Source organism: Podarcis liolepis (assembly GCF_965112155.1).
Source record: "Podarcis liolepis genome assembly, chromosome: 5".
Taxonomy (NCBI): Eukaryota; Metazoa; Chordata; class Lepidosauria; order Squamata; family Lacertidae; genus Podarcis; species Podarcis liolepis.
In genome coordinates, this window is record NC_139556.1 from 46,329,114 (window position 1) to 46,346,859 (window position 17,746).

General features: G+C 43.2%; 1 protein-coding gene and 1 long non-coding RNA gene across 3 annotated transcripts in view; one reads left to right on the top strand and one right to left on the bottom strand.

Moving 5' to 3' along the window:
* Positions 1-2,525, bottom strand: part of DOCK1 (dedicator of cytokinesis 1) — a 365,804-nt gene extending 363,279 nt beyond the window's left edge. The window contains exon 1 of one of the 2 annotated variants that reach the window (XM_083506102.1): positions 2,347-2,525. In XM_083506102.1, coding sequence (XP_083362228.1) covers positions 2,347-2,392 — 46 coding nt within the window. In that variant the 5' untranslated portion in view covers positions 2,393-2,525. The remainder of the gene's footprint in view (positions 1-2,346) is intronic. The other variant, XM_083506101.1, reaches the window with a different exon arrangement.
* A 101-nt stretch (positions 2,526-2,626) lies between these two features.
* Positions 2,627-10,083, top strand: LOC310708207. Its single transcript, XR_014526904.1, has 3 exons — positions 2,627-2,759; positions 4,879-4,976; positions 9,538-10,083. It is a non-coding gene; the product is annotated as an uncharacterized lncRNA (long non-coding RNA).
* Positions 10,084-17,746: the final 7,663 nt, after the last annotated feature.

Sequence of the window (17,746 nt, forward strand, 5' to 3'; positions counted from 1 at the left end):
AGCTATCCATAGCACAGCAGGGTATCTAATCTCCTTGTACAAAATTGCATCCCAAATAGCAATATATCACTCTTCACACAACTCCTTTATTGCATTACTTATTGAAATTTGTATTTCCAACCAGGGGACTGAACAAAAAAAAGATACAAGGATACTTATGTGCTTGTGCATAAACAAAAATACTCTGTTCACAAGCCAGCAATAGGGGCCTTTAAATATTACCCTAAGTACACAGCAGAACCTATGCACCTGGGATCTTTTCAAATGGCTCACCTGCATGAGTGAGGACAAATACGAAAAACTGACAGACCCTCTTCCTGGCAGATTATGATTCTACAATCAGGAACCACGCAAATAGCCCCCTAATTGCACAGGAGCCACTCAAAGAAAGACAGCAGGCACACAGGGAATTTCTACGCAAGTTATTTCATTAGCTGACCTCACAGAGATGTATTTTTAATGAAAGAAGACTTAAACCTCGGTCAACTCCAGGTGTACTTAACATCCACAATACACTGAGTATCATCTTCAACACATTAATTCTAAGCTTTTTGAGTGTTCCAGCACTTCTTGCGCATTATCTGTCACGTAACCCTCCAACAAGCCTGTAAGGGAGAAAAGGAACGCTACAAACCTGATGTACCGTCTCCTATGTTTGTTTCTTAAAAACAACAACCCAAATACCACCTTTTGAGAGTGTGATCAGGACAGAAGGGGGTGCTTAACCTTTTTGTTTCCTGACATGCATCCGCTCAAAATCCTCCCTTACTAGGTCTGCGACAGTATAATAAAATTCATTGTTTTCGCTTTTCAAAATCCCCCACCGCTACTTTCCCACTAACAGGAGAAATTATACAGGGTCCATAATCGTTTTCCGTCCAGAGAAAAAAGCAACATGGGGGGTTAAGTAATTTCTCCTCTCCTGACCGGCAATTTGAGTGCAAAAGCAGCAATCTGAGCATCAAGATTTAATCATGGTTTGCCTAAAGTAACTAGTGGATTAGCCAGTAGAATTTTGGCTAAGGTTCAGTTTTGAACTGAGGGCTTTTTAGTGCACACTCACAGCCATTACCCTCCAGCTGCTCACACGCATGAACATCACAAGGACCCTTGCCAGGGTAAAGTAAGTTTGTTTGTTGGTGGGGTGAAATGGATTTAGGGTAGAGAAAGAAGAGGCAATGCTCCACCACAAAAAAAAAGTTTGTATGAAAGTGGTGTGCTCTCACACAGGAGAATGCCTCTTCTGAGATAGCACCAACTGTGTCACATGTATGTATAATTTAAAAACAAATAATGCTTTTTGTCACTCACAGCTATTCTTTTAATCAAATGCAGATTTAATTGATAGAATCAACTGAGATTTCATTACTCTATAATGACAGACTTAATACTAATCGATACATCCACTGCCAGACTATACAGGATGAAATGCTGTCTACATGTCCAACAAGTAGGGTTTTTTTTGTGGGGGGGTGTCAGTCGATTCAGCTGGGTTACCTAGGAACAGCAAACAAGGATTCCCCTAGGTTCAGCGCAGTGCACAAGAGTCGGCTGGGAGAGCCAGGGCTAAAACAAGCCAACTGGGCATCAAGTTCCCACTCTCTCTTCTTAAAGACGCACAAAGAATCTTGCAAGTTAGTGGGACAGGAAGCTTCGGAGAATGGGGTGCGCAGACCTCGACCCGCTTCATCGGAAAGAAAAGAGAGGCAAACCTAAAAATTAAGACCGTGGCTTTACAGAGAACCAGGCTCAGGGGGTGGAGAAAAGCAGAAAGGGGCGGAATTGCCAACAACGGGTCCGAGGGATCCCAATAGTTTTGCCCGGAGATCAGCTCTCCAGAAAGGGCGGGTGCGAGGGAGAGAGAGAGAGGGAGGGAGTCCCCGGGAGGCAGCCAAGGGGCAGGAAAACACAAGCCGCTCCTTCAAGAGGAAACGCGCCTTGCAATGTGGATGAGAGAGAGAGGCGACCGCCCGTGCGCACCCCACCCTTCCCCGCGCAGGCCTTTCTTCCAAGGAATCGGCTCTGTCCCCTCCGACGTTGCTCATGGCAAGAACGCCAGACTCTGCGGGGCAGCCCGCGGAGACAATGAACCCAAGGCGGGCGAGGGAAACCAGTGTGTGGCGGGGGGCACCCAGGCAAGGAGGAGGACCACGACAGCTTTTGTACTGTGCTTTTATTTGTTGCCGCTCTTGAAGGCCAAGCGGAGCCTCAGCAGTTTCTCGCCAGCCGAACTACCAAACTTGGCCGGGAAGTTCGCAGCGCCCGGCAAGGAGAAGCGCAACAAGCGGGAAGAGCCCAGGGGGAAAGCCCGAGGAGGAGGAGGACGGAGAAAGAGAAAACGCTCACCCACGCCGTATTTCTCCTCCCGCTTGGTGGGCACCCAGCGCGTCATGGCGCACGGGAGCCCGAGCCTGCCCGCCGTCGGGGGAAGCCGACGCACGAAGGCAGGGATGCGCCCAGCGGCGAGTCTAGCGAGCCGCCATTTTCCAGCCTTGGCCGCGGCCGCAACGGGACAAGGAGGAGGAGGAGGAAAAAGTTTGCAGGCGAGGGAGAAGTCATGTGGTACAGGCGGAGTCAGGGGGTTGTAGGCCCTCCCCGTCCCTGGCCGGTAGGAAACCCAGGCTTGGCTTCACTCGACTTCCTCCGGCGGCCGCCTCCGAAGCGAGCCCGCGCATACGGCGCCCCGCGCCTAAGTTTAGCCCGAAATCAGTCCCACTGAGCTCAGCAAAGGAACTTGACTCATATGCAAGCGGACGTGGGTGAGTTTACATAATTGGCAGTGGCGCCGCTTCCAGTAAAACTAAAAACAAAACCCGACCAATAAAGTATTTACTGTACAAGGAGTTTATCTGGAAAGGCGGGATTTTAGACAGTTTTGCCGTTTTTCACTCCTAATCCGGGTAATGCTGTCCAGCACGTGCTCTGGCATCATTGGCTCAACGTAGAGCTTTGCTTCTGAGTAAAAGTGTTTTGACCCTTAAGAGACTTGCAACTGCAGCTGTCAAGGTTCTAGCCCTTAGGGAGGAGGGACCACGAACAGGCATATCTACAAGTTGCCTCCCGCCACCTCCTGTCAATGCACCCAACTCCCCGCTCCCCGACATTTACCGAGGGAAAGACTGATGAGCGGGCACTGTTGGGCACTGCTGCCCAATGGCACTCTTGAGTCACCGCATCCAATACTGGGTCCAGCTGGCCTCGCACCTAGGCTGTAAGGAGAATGTGCACAGTTGACACTGCTTCCGAAAGCACCCAGTGTCTTCACGGGAAGTCAGGGGAGGAGCATGCACTGTTGGTCAGTACTGCCTGAAAGCAGGACCCACAGGAGACACCAGCAACCAAATCTTCCCTCCCACAACAAAGGCAAGGAAGGGGAAGGGATTATGTTGTGTGGCTAAAACTGTTCAGCCACACAGCTGCAAAACTAATCATCGACCCTTCCTCCCAACTTCAGAGCTGGCCAGAGATCACACTGCAGCTGGATAAGTTAACTGAATTTATGTATTGTTTCCAGCAACAAGTCCCAAAGCAACTTACAACAATAAATATACATAAGCATATTGAAAACAGTAAAATCATTTAGTCACTGGTGCTGCCCAAATGCCACGGAAAACAACATCATTGCATGATGCTGAAACAATGACAAAGTTGTTGCCTGGTGGGCCGCTATGGGGAGAGCATTCCATAAATGGAATGGGGGCTGTTACATAGAAGGCCTTTTCTCTAGTCACCACCCTCCGGGCCTCACTTGGAGGTGGCACTATCTCAGGGTGTGTGGGCAGCTTCCTATGGGGTAGCTTTAGCTATAGGGGTCCTGAGCCATATAAGGCTTTAAAGGACAAAACCAGAACTTTTAATTGGGCCCCAAAACAAATTGGGAGCTAGTGCAGTGGGGCCAGAACCAGGGTTATATGTCCATAGGGCTGGTCGATACCTGATTTTCAACATCACAATATATTACCAGCTAAATATCATGATATATATCTGTGGCAGCAGAGGGCCTTGCCATACCTCCCCACGGCAGCAGAAGGTGTGCCATGCTTCCTTACAGCAGCAGAGCTGTAGTTTGTTGGTTCTTAACCGGTCCATCCCTGAGGCCAGGCACTAAGCTTCAGAACTGGAAATACCATATTTTTCGCTCCATAAGACACTTTTTTCTTCCTAAAAAGTAAGAGGAAATGTCGTCTTATGGAGTGAATGCATGGTCTCTGGAGCCGAATTGCTCAGGGGCAGAAAGCAGATCATGCTTTTTTTTTTAATGAAAGAGGGAAGTGGGTGTTGAAACAAAGCCACTTATTGCAAGCAATTGGAAGTGAGATAAGGGATGCTAGCAATAAAGGAGGCTGCCTGGGAGGGGGGAGGTAAAGACAGCAAACTTGCAAGAAGAGGAGACAGGAAGACTAAAGCAACGAGGAGAGAAATTAGAAGAAAAGGAGGAGCAAAAAACTGCTCCAGCTAAGGAAAAGACACTTAAGGCAAACAAGAGGGAAGGGAGTGTTGAAAGGAAGCAGCTGGTCGGTGGGATTGGGAGAGAGATAAGGGATGCTAGTGATAAAGGAGGCTGCCTGGGAGGGGGGAGGTAAAAGCCCATGGATCCTCAGGATTTTTACATTGGATCACCCCAAATTCACCATCAGATCACACAGCATGTCCATGGCTACAGCCTGCACCAAAAAAATCACGCACCCACTGTTTCCTGGAGCTGCAATGGAGCAAAAATGTGGTTACAAAGCATGGATCCTCAGGATTTTTGCACTGGGCTACCCCAAACTCACCATCAAATCACATATCTGTGGCTACAGCATGAACCACAAAAATCATACATCCACTGTTTTGTTCAGAATATTTTTTTTCTTGTTTTCCTCCTCTAAAAATTAGGTGCGTCTTATGGTCAGGTGCTTCTTATGGAGCGAAAAATACGGTAAGTGATGCCAGTTGTCATCTTTGCCAAAGGTCAGCAGCAGCAGTATACCATGGCAAGTATATTTCTTCCTTTCCAAGAATTTCTGCTGCTGTCTTCCCAATGTAGCTATATAGCAGTCTTCAACATTTTCTGACCCAGAACCCACATTAAACTGTACTCTGTAACATAGTAGAGCTATACAGCAAATATGTGGAAGAAAGGTATACTCCTCCTTGCAAAAACTAAAAGAGGAAAGAAAATATCCTGAGGAACACATAACATTTTCTAGGAAATAAAGCTATTTTTATAGCACCTTTGGATACAAGTCCTTTCTTGTATTGGCACTGGTTTGTTGCAGTCCTAAGGCCTGGCAGATTATAAATGAGACTGGAGTTCCATCACTACTGCAGAAGAAACAGAAGGGAAATATGGAGCCATTTGCCAAATGCCAATCTGACCTTTTCCTTAACTAAAACAAAGACTTGAAAAGTAAAACTGCAAGAATAAATTCTAGGGAGTGGGGTGGAGAGGCATAAGCGCCTTGTTGTCAAAGGGCTTTCAAAGCAGAAGCTTGAGCCACGCTACAGTTTTTCAGCCTGTCTATTTGTAGAGTTCACAAGTATATCGTATTATTTACAATACTGTAAATCATATTGAGACTACTTCGAGCAGCAGGCAGTATCAAGTCAGCTGAGCAAGGTGGAGTCACTTTGCTTACCTGACTTCCCAGTACAGAGGTCACTGCTGGTTAGGCGGTGGGGAAATTGGCATGGTGTACGTGCAGCAGTAGTAGCCCTGGATTGGCTCCACTGCTGCCCCCTGACGCTCTCCCTTTCAGTTACTGGGAGCAACTTGTGTGTTGAGAAGCCATGTAAACAACGCTACTCTGCCCTCCTGATCACTGCTAGTAACAGGCACATGAAATGTCCTGCAGATCCGAAGGAGAGCTCACAGGAGTTCTGATATGCAGGAATTCCAAAGAAAGGTGCCCAAACCGCCAGAGTGGTCAGGTCTAACAATTTAGTAAAGAAAGGTACAAACTTACAGCAAAGGTCTAATGGCTCCCTTCTTGCCCCTGCTCACAGCCTATCGTGGGTCAGACACCACAACAAGGAACTGGCTTGTCCACACCTAAGTAAAGATACACACATTCTTTATAGGCCCAGACAGACTACATCACATGGGAACACAGGTGGCTGGTATTAACCATTACCTCCCACTCTAGCTATGCTTGGGACCTGTGGATACATCAAAGCATGTGAAACACATATGAGCTCAGTGCTACCTATTAGGCAGAGGTCATCTTGACCATCAATAGGCTGCAACCAGGGCTTCCAGAAGAGCTCACCTTTTCGGGTCAACACAGCACCTAACAAGTTAAATATATGATAATGATGCTGAAGCTACAATCTTTTAATTACATCTCGGTTTTCACATACATCAGTTGGACAATCAGTTATTAGATACAGGAAAACAGGCGTGATGGAGTCTGATAATGCAATTAACGCCAAATGCAGGCCTTCTGTTATACCTTTTATACTGCTTATTTTTCCTTGGTGTCCCGATTCATGCCTGTATGGCAACGGTATCCAGGTCTCTCCCAGTTCTTTATCACATTACATTACGGTATATCTGCCAAAGAACAGACTAAGATTCCTACTCCTGTTAATAAACGAACCTTTGAATTCAAAGACCATTGTGATGTGCTGACTTGATCTACACATCGGCATTTTTGCCTTGGGGTTGGGAGATCAAAAGTCTTTTATCCTCAGTCTTCATGGCTCGTCATCTACTGTCTTTAAGTGATTTCAGTCCTTAAAAGACAACTTGTAGATGAGAACAGAAACTTTGATCTAAAGTGTTCATCTTTCATTTTCTCTAATTTTTGAAAACTCTTGAAAATGAAACAAGTGCTCAAATCACCAGTGTGAAAGGGAAAATTGAAAGCTTTTCTATCGTGACTTCTAGGAACCTGAAGTTAAGCAGAATTGGCATTTACCTAAGCAGTTAACTGGCAGCCACAGACTTTTTTCTTTATCTCAGAAGATTCTCAAAGCAACCACCAACTTGTAGGACCATACTCATCTGTACTGTACTGCCCTTTGTCCTTTCCAAGTGTCCTAACCTCTGGTGTCTGACTTCGCCTCTTTGAGGAAGAAGGCAGTGGACATGGAGAAAGAATCAAAGGGTAAGAGGGCCCAGAGCTGGTCACAGTGGTCCGTGCTAGACCAGAAGCTCCAGTACTGTACAGTAGGAGGACATGTGACCAACACCTTTCCATCCTGAAATGGCCCACCCACGATGGCTGTGTTTTACCTTCTCTTGGAGGCAGTACAATCTTCACACTGCTGCTATATAGAGGCATACTCAGAGGTTCTGATTGTAGGCTTCTCAGAGGCATCTGGTTGGCTACTGGGAGAACAGGATACTGGAGTAGGTGGGCCTTCTTTGGTCTGGCCCAGCAGGGTCTTCTTATGAGGAAGTTCACTTACTGGCAGGTGTGGGTAGAGCTAACAACCTATACTCACTTGCTTAGCTCTTTCTGCATCCTGGGCTTTATATCGAACTACGTGTCTAGAACACTCTGCTCGCTTTGTCTACTAGAGCTATCATCTGGAGCAGAATACACAAGTCATCTTGCAGTGATGATAAGAATCCAGGAAGGTAAGGAGAAATAAACACAACAGACTTCAGAACTCATAAGTCATATGAGGGCAATGGTTTCCACTAGCTTCTGACTAACTCTTCTCATATTGTTTTTACTTCTCACTTTCCTGGATTCTTATTATCACTCCTTAGATATCATTTGTTCTTCACTCCTCATGACTTCTGAGTTCTGTTCCTTTCATAGTGCAGCATCAGTGACAAGCAGGCCAAACACCCAACTTCTGCCATTCATCTTGCATACCCCAAAAAAACAATTTCATGCCTTTCACTCAAGAAAGAGGCATAAAGGCAATTGTGGGGGCTTTTCTTGTATTCAGTGTTTGTTCTGGCTCTGTGGATAACATTATTCTGTTCACATTTTTTTAACTACCGATACCAATCCTGACTCTAAATACACTATTTCATTATGTCCTCTGTCATCAGTAACAACTGAATCAAATAAACTCTTATAAAACTCACATTGATGTGTGGTTAATTTCTGCATCAAAACCCATGATTAGAAAATTGCTAGTATTGTGGCAAAGTTCCATTTCCCTTTTCCCCCACATTGTCATTGCCTTTATTTTTCTAAATAAATCAAAGTCACATGAAAATGCAAACACACTTGTTTCTGTGGCTCAGTGGTCTTAGGTATAGTGGTACCTCAGGTTAAGTACTTAATTCGTTCCGGAGGTCCGTACTTAACCTGAAACTGTTCTTAACCTGAAGCACCACTTTAGGTAATGGGGCCTTCCGCTGCTGCCACGCCACTGGAGCACGATTTCTGTTCTCATTCTGAAGTTCTTAACCCAAGGTACTATTTCTGGGTTAGTGGAGTCTGTAACCTGAAGCGTATGTAACGCGAGGTACCACTGTATTCTCATGACACCAATCAGCCTGAGGAAATCTGAAATATACTGTATAGATAACTAGGATAGGACTGCCATATGTCTGGATTTTCCCGGACATTACCAGAATTTTAAAGGCGGAATTGACACCTGGAAATTCTGAAAGGCGGTACTTTGTCCTGGATCTTAGAGAAGTCAACCAAAAAAAGAAATCACGGTTTCAGAATCACGTCAGCAACTTTGGAGTTTGTCTAAAAAAATCTCAACAACTTTTGGGTTTTCCTAAAAAAAATATGGCAACCCTTAAATAGGAACCCTGAAAAATGAGACTGGAGCTAAGTGGTGAACAGTGTGCCCCAGAATTAGCACAGAATTTAAATTATGATAGCAAATATTATATTCTGAGTCCACAAATTTTCACGCAGCACTTTCTACCATCCATGGGCACTGAATAAAAGAGCATCTGTAAGGGAGGGGGACTTTGCAGTTTGACATTACTTTGAAACTGAAAGAATAAAAGCTTCCTTAGACTCCAGCAGTCAAGAAAGATTAGGTAACCTTGGGAAACCAATAATATATATTTTTCCCCCTTCAGACTGTGAAATATATTAGTAGATTTTACACAGTGCATTTCTACAAGTAATGTCATTTGCATTATTCTGTTCCACTGCTGGGTAACAACTAGAACAAGATTAAAATAATTTATTCTAATCATACAAACTTCAAAAAAGAACTGAAAAGCAGGCCTGTCTATAGTATCTGCATATTGTATCTCTCCCTCATTTGTTTGGAATTACAAGCCATTTATTAATGTGCTACATGAAATTAAGGGTCATCTCTCTAGAGCTACATAACATCATTTTAAATATTAAATTAAATCCACCCCCACTACTTGCCACCATCAGTATTTGAAATGCCTGGTCATGCAATTGGAAATATATTTGTAATGGGGTGAACTGAAACAGAGTGTCAATCTGAGTTGAAAAATCTTTGTAATAAACACAGGAGAGATGCCATATGAATGTTGGGAAATAATCAAGTTATTTTGTTGTAATAAGCAGAACTATACAAAATACACACTTTTAACTGTCTGATCCAACACTCCTGTGCCTAATAATTTGCTTTTCCAATTATTTTCAGCTTGGATTTGATACATGGAGAGATCAAGTGTGCTGTGAAACCATAAATTACATTCTGCTGGAGAACATATGAAGAGCCCTACTGGATCAGATCAAAGACCACCCTGTTCTCACTATGGCCAACTAGTTGCCTCTGGGAAGCCTGCAACAAGAACATGAGCACAACAGCACATTTATCCACTTCTGTTTTTCAACAAATGGTATTCAGAGGCATGCTGGAAGGAGTTCATAGCTCTCTTGGCTAGTAGCCTTTGACAGCCTTATCCTCAATGACGTGTCCAATCCCTTTTTAAAGACGTCTGAGTTTGTAGCCATCACTACACCTTGTGTAAGTGAATACTGTAGTTTAATTATGTACTGAGTGAAGCCATACCTCCTTCTGGATCTTCCCACCTTTGGTTTCATGGCTGACCCCTGGTTCTGGAATTATGAGAGAGGAAGAAAAGCTTCTCACTCTCCACTTTCTCTGTGCCAGGCATAATCTAATACACCTTTTGTCACGTATACAATCTTACATGTAATCCTTCCTTCAATAAAATATTTTTTTTTTAAATTTCCATCTCATCCAGCATACATTCTACCAATCCCACTTCTCTTGGTAAGGTCAAGACTCTGGACTGGGTGCTGTGAAGCCAGGGTCTTTATGTAGTTCTTTATGTAGTTCTTAATCTCTTTCACTGCAAACCTAATTATAATTACCTGGAAATTGTCTTAAATTAATGGGACTGACTTCTGAATGTATGGAAAAGAAACTCATAAACAGACCTGGTGATCATAGTGTGAGAGTCTTTAATGCAGAATGTGTGGGAAAAGGTGATGTTATCAAGAATTAAGCATCGCTCTACTTTTCTGTTTACATACAAATAGGCTCTAGGATTTAAAAAAGGAATCTGTTCATTGAATTAAAAGAGAGTGAGTTAAGGCACTTACAAATTCACTCATGCACCCAAAAGCATGGAAATTATAAGTCAATGTCATATATATATATAATTGTTTTTCATAAAACATGAAAACAGACTGACAGAAGGGAACGTGTTCAAAATGTAATGTCCCTCTCAAAGGTCATTACTCATTACAACCCAGATAATGACAAACTAGAGCAGTGCAGGCACAAGATGAAAATATAAATTATGTCTCTGAACCATAGTTTGCACTTTACATTCCTGAAGCACTATACCAATATTAACTATTATCTTCAAAGAACCCTTGAGAGATAATAGTACATGTATCTGTATTTGTGACTGAAATACAACAGAGTGAAAACCAACTATTCCAGAAATGGAAGGAGCCTACATACTGAAGGACCCCTTGCTAGTCTTTGTTCAGAGTAGTTAACAAAGTCCTTACAAACCACCCTTTTGAAAAATGTAGGAAGATTATTATGGAAAATGTAGGAAGATACTTATTAACTACAGTGGTACCTCGGGTTATATACGCTTCAGGTTGCAGACTCCGCTAACCCAGAAATAGTACCTCAGGTTAAGAACTTTGCTTCAGGATGAGAACAGAAATCGTGCTGTAGCGGTGCGGCGGCAGCAGGAGGCCCCATTAGCTAAAGTGGTGCTTCAGGTTAAGAACAGTTTCAGGTTAAGAACAAACCTCCGGAACAAATTAAGTACTTAACCCGAGATACCACTGTATAGGTATGTGGATCTTATATTCAAAGCATACTCACAATCCGACAATGGGGCAAGTCCTATCATTTTAAGCATGGAAGTGAATATATAGGATAACATAGTATATTATAGTATATAATAACATTGCATTTAATAATATATGATAACATAGTATATAATATAAATAAATATAGCACACACATACACATGTTTTAATGCTTGGATCACAGTAGTTTTTATGTTTGAACATACTTTTAAGCAACCAGTGAGATTGTAATCCATGCCACCCATTACCACAATGCTGCCGCAATTTCCTCTCAGGATACTGTACCTTTCAGCGTTTTGTTTGTTTGTTTGTTCTGTTCTTGGTATATTTTGTATTTCATTAAGGCAAGCTGGGTGATTTAAATCTAAGACCAGAGGATAGTTACTGACTGCCATCAGGAGGAAGAGCTTCTGACACAACTCTTAGGCACTGAGATTTGGTCCTGATGTTGTGGAAGCAGAAGAGGATTAAGGCAAGGGGTAGCCAACATCTGTACAGTGGTACCTCAGGTTAAGTACTTAATTTGTTCCGGAAGTCTGTTCTTAACCTGAAACTGTTCTTAACCTGAAGCACCACTTTAGCTAATGGGGCCTCCTGTTGCTGCCGTGCCACCAGAGCACGATTTCTGTTCTCATCTTGAAGCAAAGTTCTTAACCCGAGGTACTATTTCTGGGTTAGCAGAGTCTGTAACCTGAAGCATATGTAACCTGAAGCGTATGTAACCTGAGGTACCACTGTATTCTCAAAAGATACTTTCTTCTCCTATAAATTGTCTAGGGTCCAGTAGTGTGATTTTCTATTCAACTTGATCTCTTTATTGCTGATCAAACTCCACAATAAAGGTAGAGTAGGTTAGCGGTAAGAATATAGTAGTTATAGAACATGTTTGCTTATGCATGGACAGGTTGTAACAAAACAAGAAAGGTGAAACAGCTGAATGAGTACTGTCTCTTCATCGGTAAATAAATTTAGGCAAGGACAATGCTTAAATAGCATGGTCATGTAGCAGGACAGATCCTAACATTCCAACATGCAGATGGTGTGAACCAAGCCACATGAGATCCCAGTTAAGAGCCTTTTTACATGGTGGAGGGGAGATGCTCACATCACTTCTTTGGCACAATATTTTTGAACGTGTGCACTAGGGCTTAGTTTCACTGGTATATCCATGGTTTCACAGGCCACTTAGAGCCCTCAGTCTACCAATGGTTCATTTTTGCTGTACATTTCAACATGTGCAGCTTTTATCATATCAGCTTTTTACTTGGGACAGCTGATCAGATGCCATTTTAGAACTGTGATTTGCAACCAAGAGTTTGTCGACACAAATTCCCAAATGATACTTCAAACTGTGCACAGATCATAATTTGATCGGTGCCATATGGATACTAACACTTTTATGTGCTTTCTGAGAAGAAAATGGACCTATCAATCCCAGCCTACTTGGAATAAACTAAGCTAAAGATGTTGTATTCAGGTGTTTTATTTTGTTTTGAAGTATTGTTTGGACAAGTTTCTATGAGAGTGCATGCATTTCCAACCTGTGGAATTATGGTCAGTATTTACACAGACCTAAGACTTGTACTGTTACATTTTATTGTGACCCAAATTGGTACACTGTTTACACATCTATAAAGACAGTCTGCAACCTTAAACATACCAGGGAATAATCCTATTGAGCCTAGTAGGATTTACTTCTAAATAAACATGCATAGGACTGTGTTGGCTATCTTTTCCATAATTGCACCAGATTGGCAATGAGGCTTATCTGGCAGCCTCTAAGTGTGCACCATATGGCAAAAAGCCTTTTTGTTTAGGCAAACTTTTGCCTTATCAGGCAGATAATATTTTTGTCTGATGCCTCTGTTTCATCTGCTGCACCTGTCTTTGTATACTATTATTATATAGTATTTTGAAATATAATTTTTATTACTGTATTTAAAATTGGTTTTAGCTGTTTTTAGCTGTCCCATGTTTGCTGTTGTGCATAAGCAGTAGAAAGGTAGATAAAAATCCTTGGATAAAATAAATGAATAAAAGCAAATGCCAAAATCCCTAACCAGCACAATCCTTTGGCCACACATTCTATGTTTTCTGACTATCCTCTGAACCTTCACTTTGTTCCAGAGGTCAGCTATCCTTGACATTATTATGTCCAACTTTATAAAAGCATTCATTTGAACTTATCATTCAAAATCCCATTAAGAAAAGATCCTTCTAAAAACTGTTCGTGCGCCCATGTGTTTATATATATCAGTCTTCAGAGCAGACAAGCCAACACAAGGGCTGCCTTGTGAAATTGTAGTTTTGTCTTTAATAAGCCATTCACTGACAGGCAATTATTCACAAAGGTTGCTCAGTGCTAATTTTTTCTTCATGCTGTGCCTTCCTGTCCCTTGATTGTGGGAATGTGCTCCTGTGAATTATAATTATAAGCAAACATGATCTAGTATGTTTGAAATACTGTGCCAGAGCTTGTGCTCTTCCTCTATATTGATTCTGTTCATTATAAAGATAAAAGACTTTTGAAAGTAAAAGTTTGTCTCTGAAAGGAAATGTATTTGACATAAAGCTGCGGTTCTTGGTAAGACTTGCTGTATCGACTAAGGCAGTGTTTCCCAACCGGTGTTCCGCGGCACACTAGTGTGCCGTGAGACACCGGCTGGTGTGCCGTGGGAGGAAGGCGGGCGAGTCGGGCGGTGAGAGGCGGCGGCGGCGGCGAGGATCCGCGTCGAGCCGGGGGCAGCTCCGCGGTGGTGGTGCCGAGCGGCGGGGCAGCGCACGCAAAAGGGAGGAGCGCGAGACAGCGGAGGAGGAGGAGGCCGGCATGTCCGGGCAGCAGCAGCAACAACAGCAGCAGCAACTCCCGCCGCCGCCCCCTCCTCCGCCCGCTATCGCCGCCGCCGCCTCAGCTGCCCTCGCTCTGCTGCCTCCTCCCACCCTGGCAAGGGGGAGGGAAAAAACTTTCGCTTTTGTGCGTCCCTCCCGGCGTGACGCTGCGCGCTGACGTCACGGGGCGGGGCTTTAATGGTGGTGTGCCGCGAGATTTTTTTCCGGCTAACAGGTGTGCTGTTGCCCAAAAACGTTTGGGAAACACTGGACTAAGGAATCACAATAGAGACCAAGTCTATTGAAGTCAATGAGATTCTCTTGCCAGTAAGGTTTTTGCATCAGGCACTTTAGCATAGAAGATTTTACAGCAAGCACAAAAGTCAATATAGGAATGGCATCGGCAAGACTAAGAAGACCATATGCTCCTCTAATGCCCTTTTCACATGATCTGCGGCCATGTATAACAAACACAGAGAGGGGGAGCAAAAGCATCGAGTTTGACCCCATGCAGTCCTCATCTCTGTAAACACAGAGTCTATACACATATAAGATATATATACATTTTGTCTTACTGACACAAGGGTCTCACAATAACAGCATACACTTTCTCTGCCAGTGCACAAACATTCAGAAGCGATCCTACCCAACCCAGCCAGTGTAACTAATAGTTAGGATCATCTACTTTCTGTCTCTTACTCATTGAACCTTGGGTTGTCCCTTAAGCAAAATTCATTGCGTGGCGAGTTAATTTTCCCGCTTCAGCAACAAACAGCTACCTACTCAAGAAACCTAAAGGGAACCAGGAAGACGATGGACTCCAAAACGTGGGGGCTAGCTGGCGAAAAGAGGGCGAGCCCCCTCTGCGCCGGCCCTAAATAGGGAAGACGCGGCCGGGATTCCCCTGTTCTCGCGGGGGCTGAGTGTGAAGCCCGCAACCCCACCTCCTGGGCAGGCCGGAAGTGGCTTTACGAAGCAACCTGAGTTCCTTTCTATGTGAGCCACAGTTCACCATGCCCGTCGGAATTAATTCTATGATAAAATGTGGCTATCATTAAGGCAGTGGAGAAACACACACACACACATGCATATTGTGGCACATCAACCATTGACCAAGGCTGACAGCTTTAATTTAATTTGAATATTCTGGGTTCTTAGCTCTCCCTTTGGGCAAAATTTTTAATATGTGGCCCATTTGACCAAGGAACATTTCACATCATATGCCCAAGGTATTGCTCATGAAACCACTAGATTATAAAAGGTTGAGATATTCAAATAGGTTATTGTTTATAGTTGCGTTATGCATTTTTAATAGTAGCACTGCACATGTTTATTCGTTTTTAAACTAGGCTTGTTAAAGCATGCTGTAGTACTGAAGAATTTATGTCATACGGGGTAAGGGAAAAAAATGTATTGCGATTTTCTGAAAGAGGAATTTGTATTCACAAATTGCTGCTGTGTGCATGGGTTCCTGGTATGATTGATAGTGCCAATCATCTGTTTATATTGGAGAGGAAACAGGGAATGTGGTTCAGTCTTCTCACTCTCCCAGCTCCCAAAACAGATGATAATTGTGATTTTTGATAATCTGCATGGGGCTGTATATTTGCAGCCCTGTGGAAGCAGGCACACTGCAGCCTAGTGCTATTCCTTTGTGCAAAAGGACTAGGGCCACAGAGTGCAACGAACTGCCACTGCTGCTGCCCTATCTTCTATACAGTACCTCCATAAAGTAAATTGTATGGCACACCTGCTGCACATGTGGACTGACTCTGAATACAGGTAAGATGATGCCTTCTATTGAAGCACCGCCCACTGCTGAAAGTGAAAGCCCTCTTTTGCATTTCATAATATCCTTTTAGGAGGGAGACTACAATATGAACAATTTTTAGATTTATTTTTTTAATGTAAACCCCGCAGATAAAAAATGCCTGCATAATTAAATTCCCTATAGTTCCACAAGGCTGCTTCAGAGCAAGTGACATCCAAGACTGCAGCCTGACTGGGATATTATCACACTTTGAACAAGACATAAGTTGAAAGGACACAGCGGCACTAGGTTTTTTTTTATCAAAACTAGAGGTATGAAAGCAAGCAGGGATAGACCACAAGCTGGCTATAAAGAGCCAGGCCAGTCAGAATCAGCAATTTTATGTAACCGTGTGAAAACTATTCGCCCCTTGAGTTGTCTGATCCCTGCTGGACTGGCAGCTGCAATGACCTTCTCTGGCCATCTGCAGTGATGCAGCTCCAGTGCAGCGAGGAGCAAGTGAGCCCCTTTCCAAGCAAGTTGCCATAGTGCAGGGGTGTCCAAACTTTTTTCAAAGAGGGCCAGATTTGAAGAAGTGAACATGCATGAGGGCCGACCAAAGTTGTTGGCCTTTTTTATTTAGGATTTTACCAAGGGAAGGAACTGCCTGTGGGGGCTGGATTAAACTGACCAACGGGCCAGATTAAGCCCCCAAAATGGACTTTGGACATGCCTGTCATAGTGGTACAAGGCATAAGACATCTACAAAAAGTCCTTGCTTTTGGACTCTTGGCATCTTGAAATGCAACAAATATATTGTCGATGTTCTCTCTCACTTGGGTTTGTTGTGGTTTAATCTGTTGCGGTACCTACCAATTCATGAAGGTGCAGTCAATGAAAATAAAAATCCTTTCCCCCTCCCTGTTGCTTTCTCTTTGTGTGTTGTGGTGGTTTTAGATTGTAAGCCTGTGGGTATGAGGCATCAGGCATAAGCCTGCATTTTATTAATGTTTGATCAGGGCTTGTATATTAAAGAGGGCTTAGATTTTCAAAAGTTTCATGCCAGGCAGACCAGCTGCTTAAGAAAACACTGGCAATGTTTTCCTCCTAGACAAGGGGCCCCTTGATTGATAGCAGAAAACAATTCTCAAAGTCGTAAAAGCTGGAATTACAGACTGAGTAAGGACACTGACCCTACATGTTACAGAAGATAAAAAAGGCAGAGATAAGCATAATTAGGAATGAGTAAATAGTAAAATAATGCCAATGTGCCTCCCAGTAAAATGAGCCAGATCTTCTTTCCAAGGTTAAAGACCAAATGGAGAAGCATCTGGCTGCCAGAAAGAAAGCATTTTTGGGAAGTCTTTTTAAAGCTGTTTCTTTCTTAAACTGAGAGAGTTTAAGGGCAATAAAGGCTGGAGAAGGGGGGGAGTGTAAACAGGGGAAGAGGCTTTTTTTTCCTATTTTATTTTGAGGCTGTAAACTGTTCCTTCCTTGTTACTTTGAGGAAGTTTATCCTTCTAAAAAGCTATCTATGATAATGTATGAAATATGCTAGCTTAAATATAATTATGCAAAGGATCTAGAAAGAAAGAAATGTTAAATTCTTATTTCATAGAGTCATATTGCTGTAGGAGACCAGGGGGGCAGATGAGCCTAGCCCCCTGCCAGAAATGAGACGCCAATCGAGCACTCATGACAAATGGCTGTCAGGCCTTTGTTTAAAGACCTCCAAAAGGAGATATTTCATTGATGATGCATGAGAATATGAACCCAAGGTCTCTGACATCTGTTCAAGATAAAATTTTAAAATTATTAACCATCTGTTTTGGAGGGCAAGGAAGGCAAGAGGTGAGCTGGTAATTAAGATTCCTTGTTGAGACACATGTAAGATATATTACTACTTATTTGTCATTTATAGATGTAACAATATATAGCTCTTTGTGTTCCATATAAGGACAGGAGGATA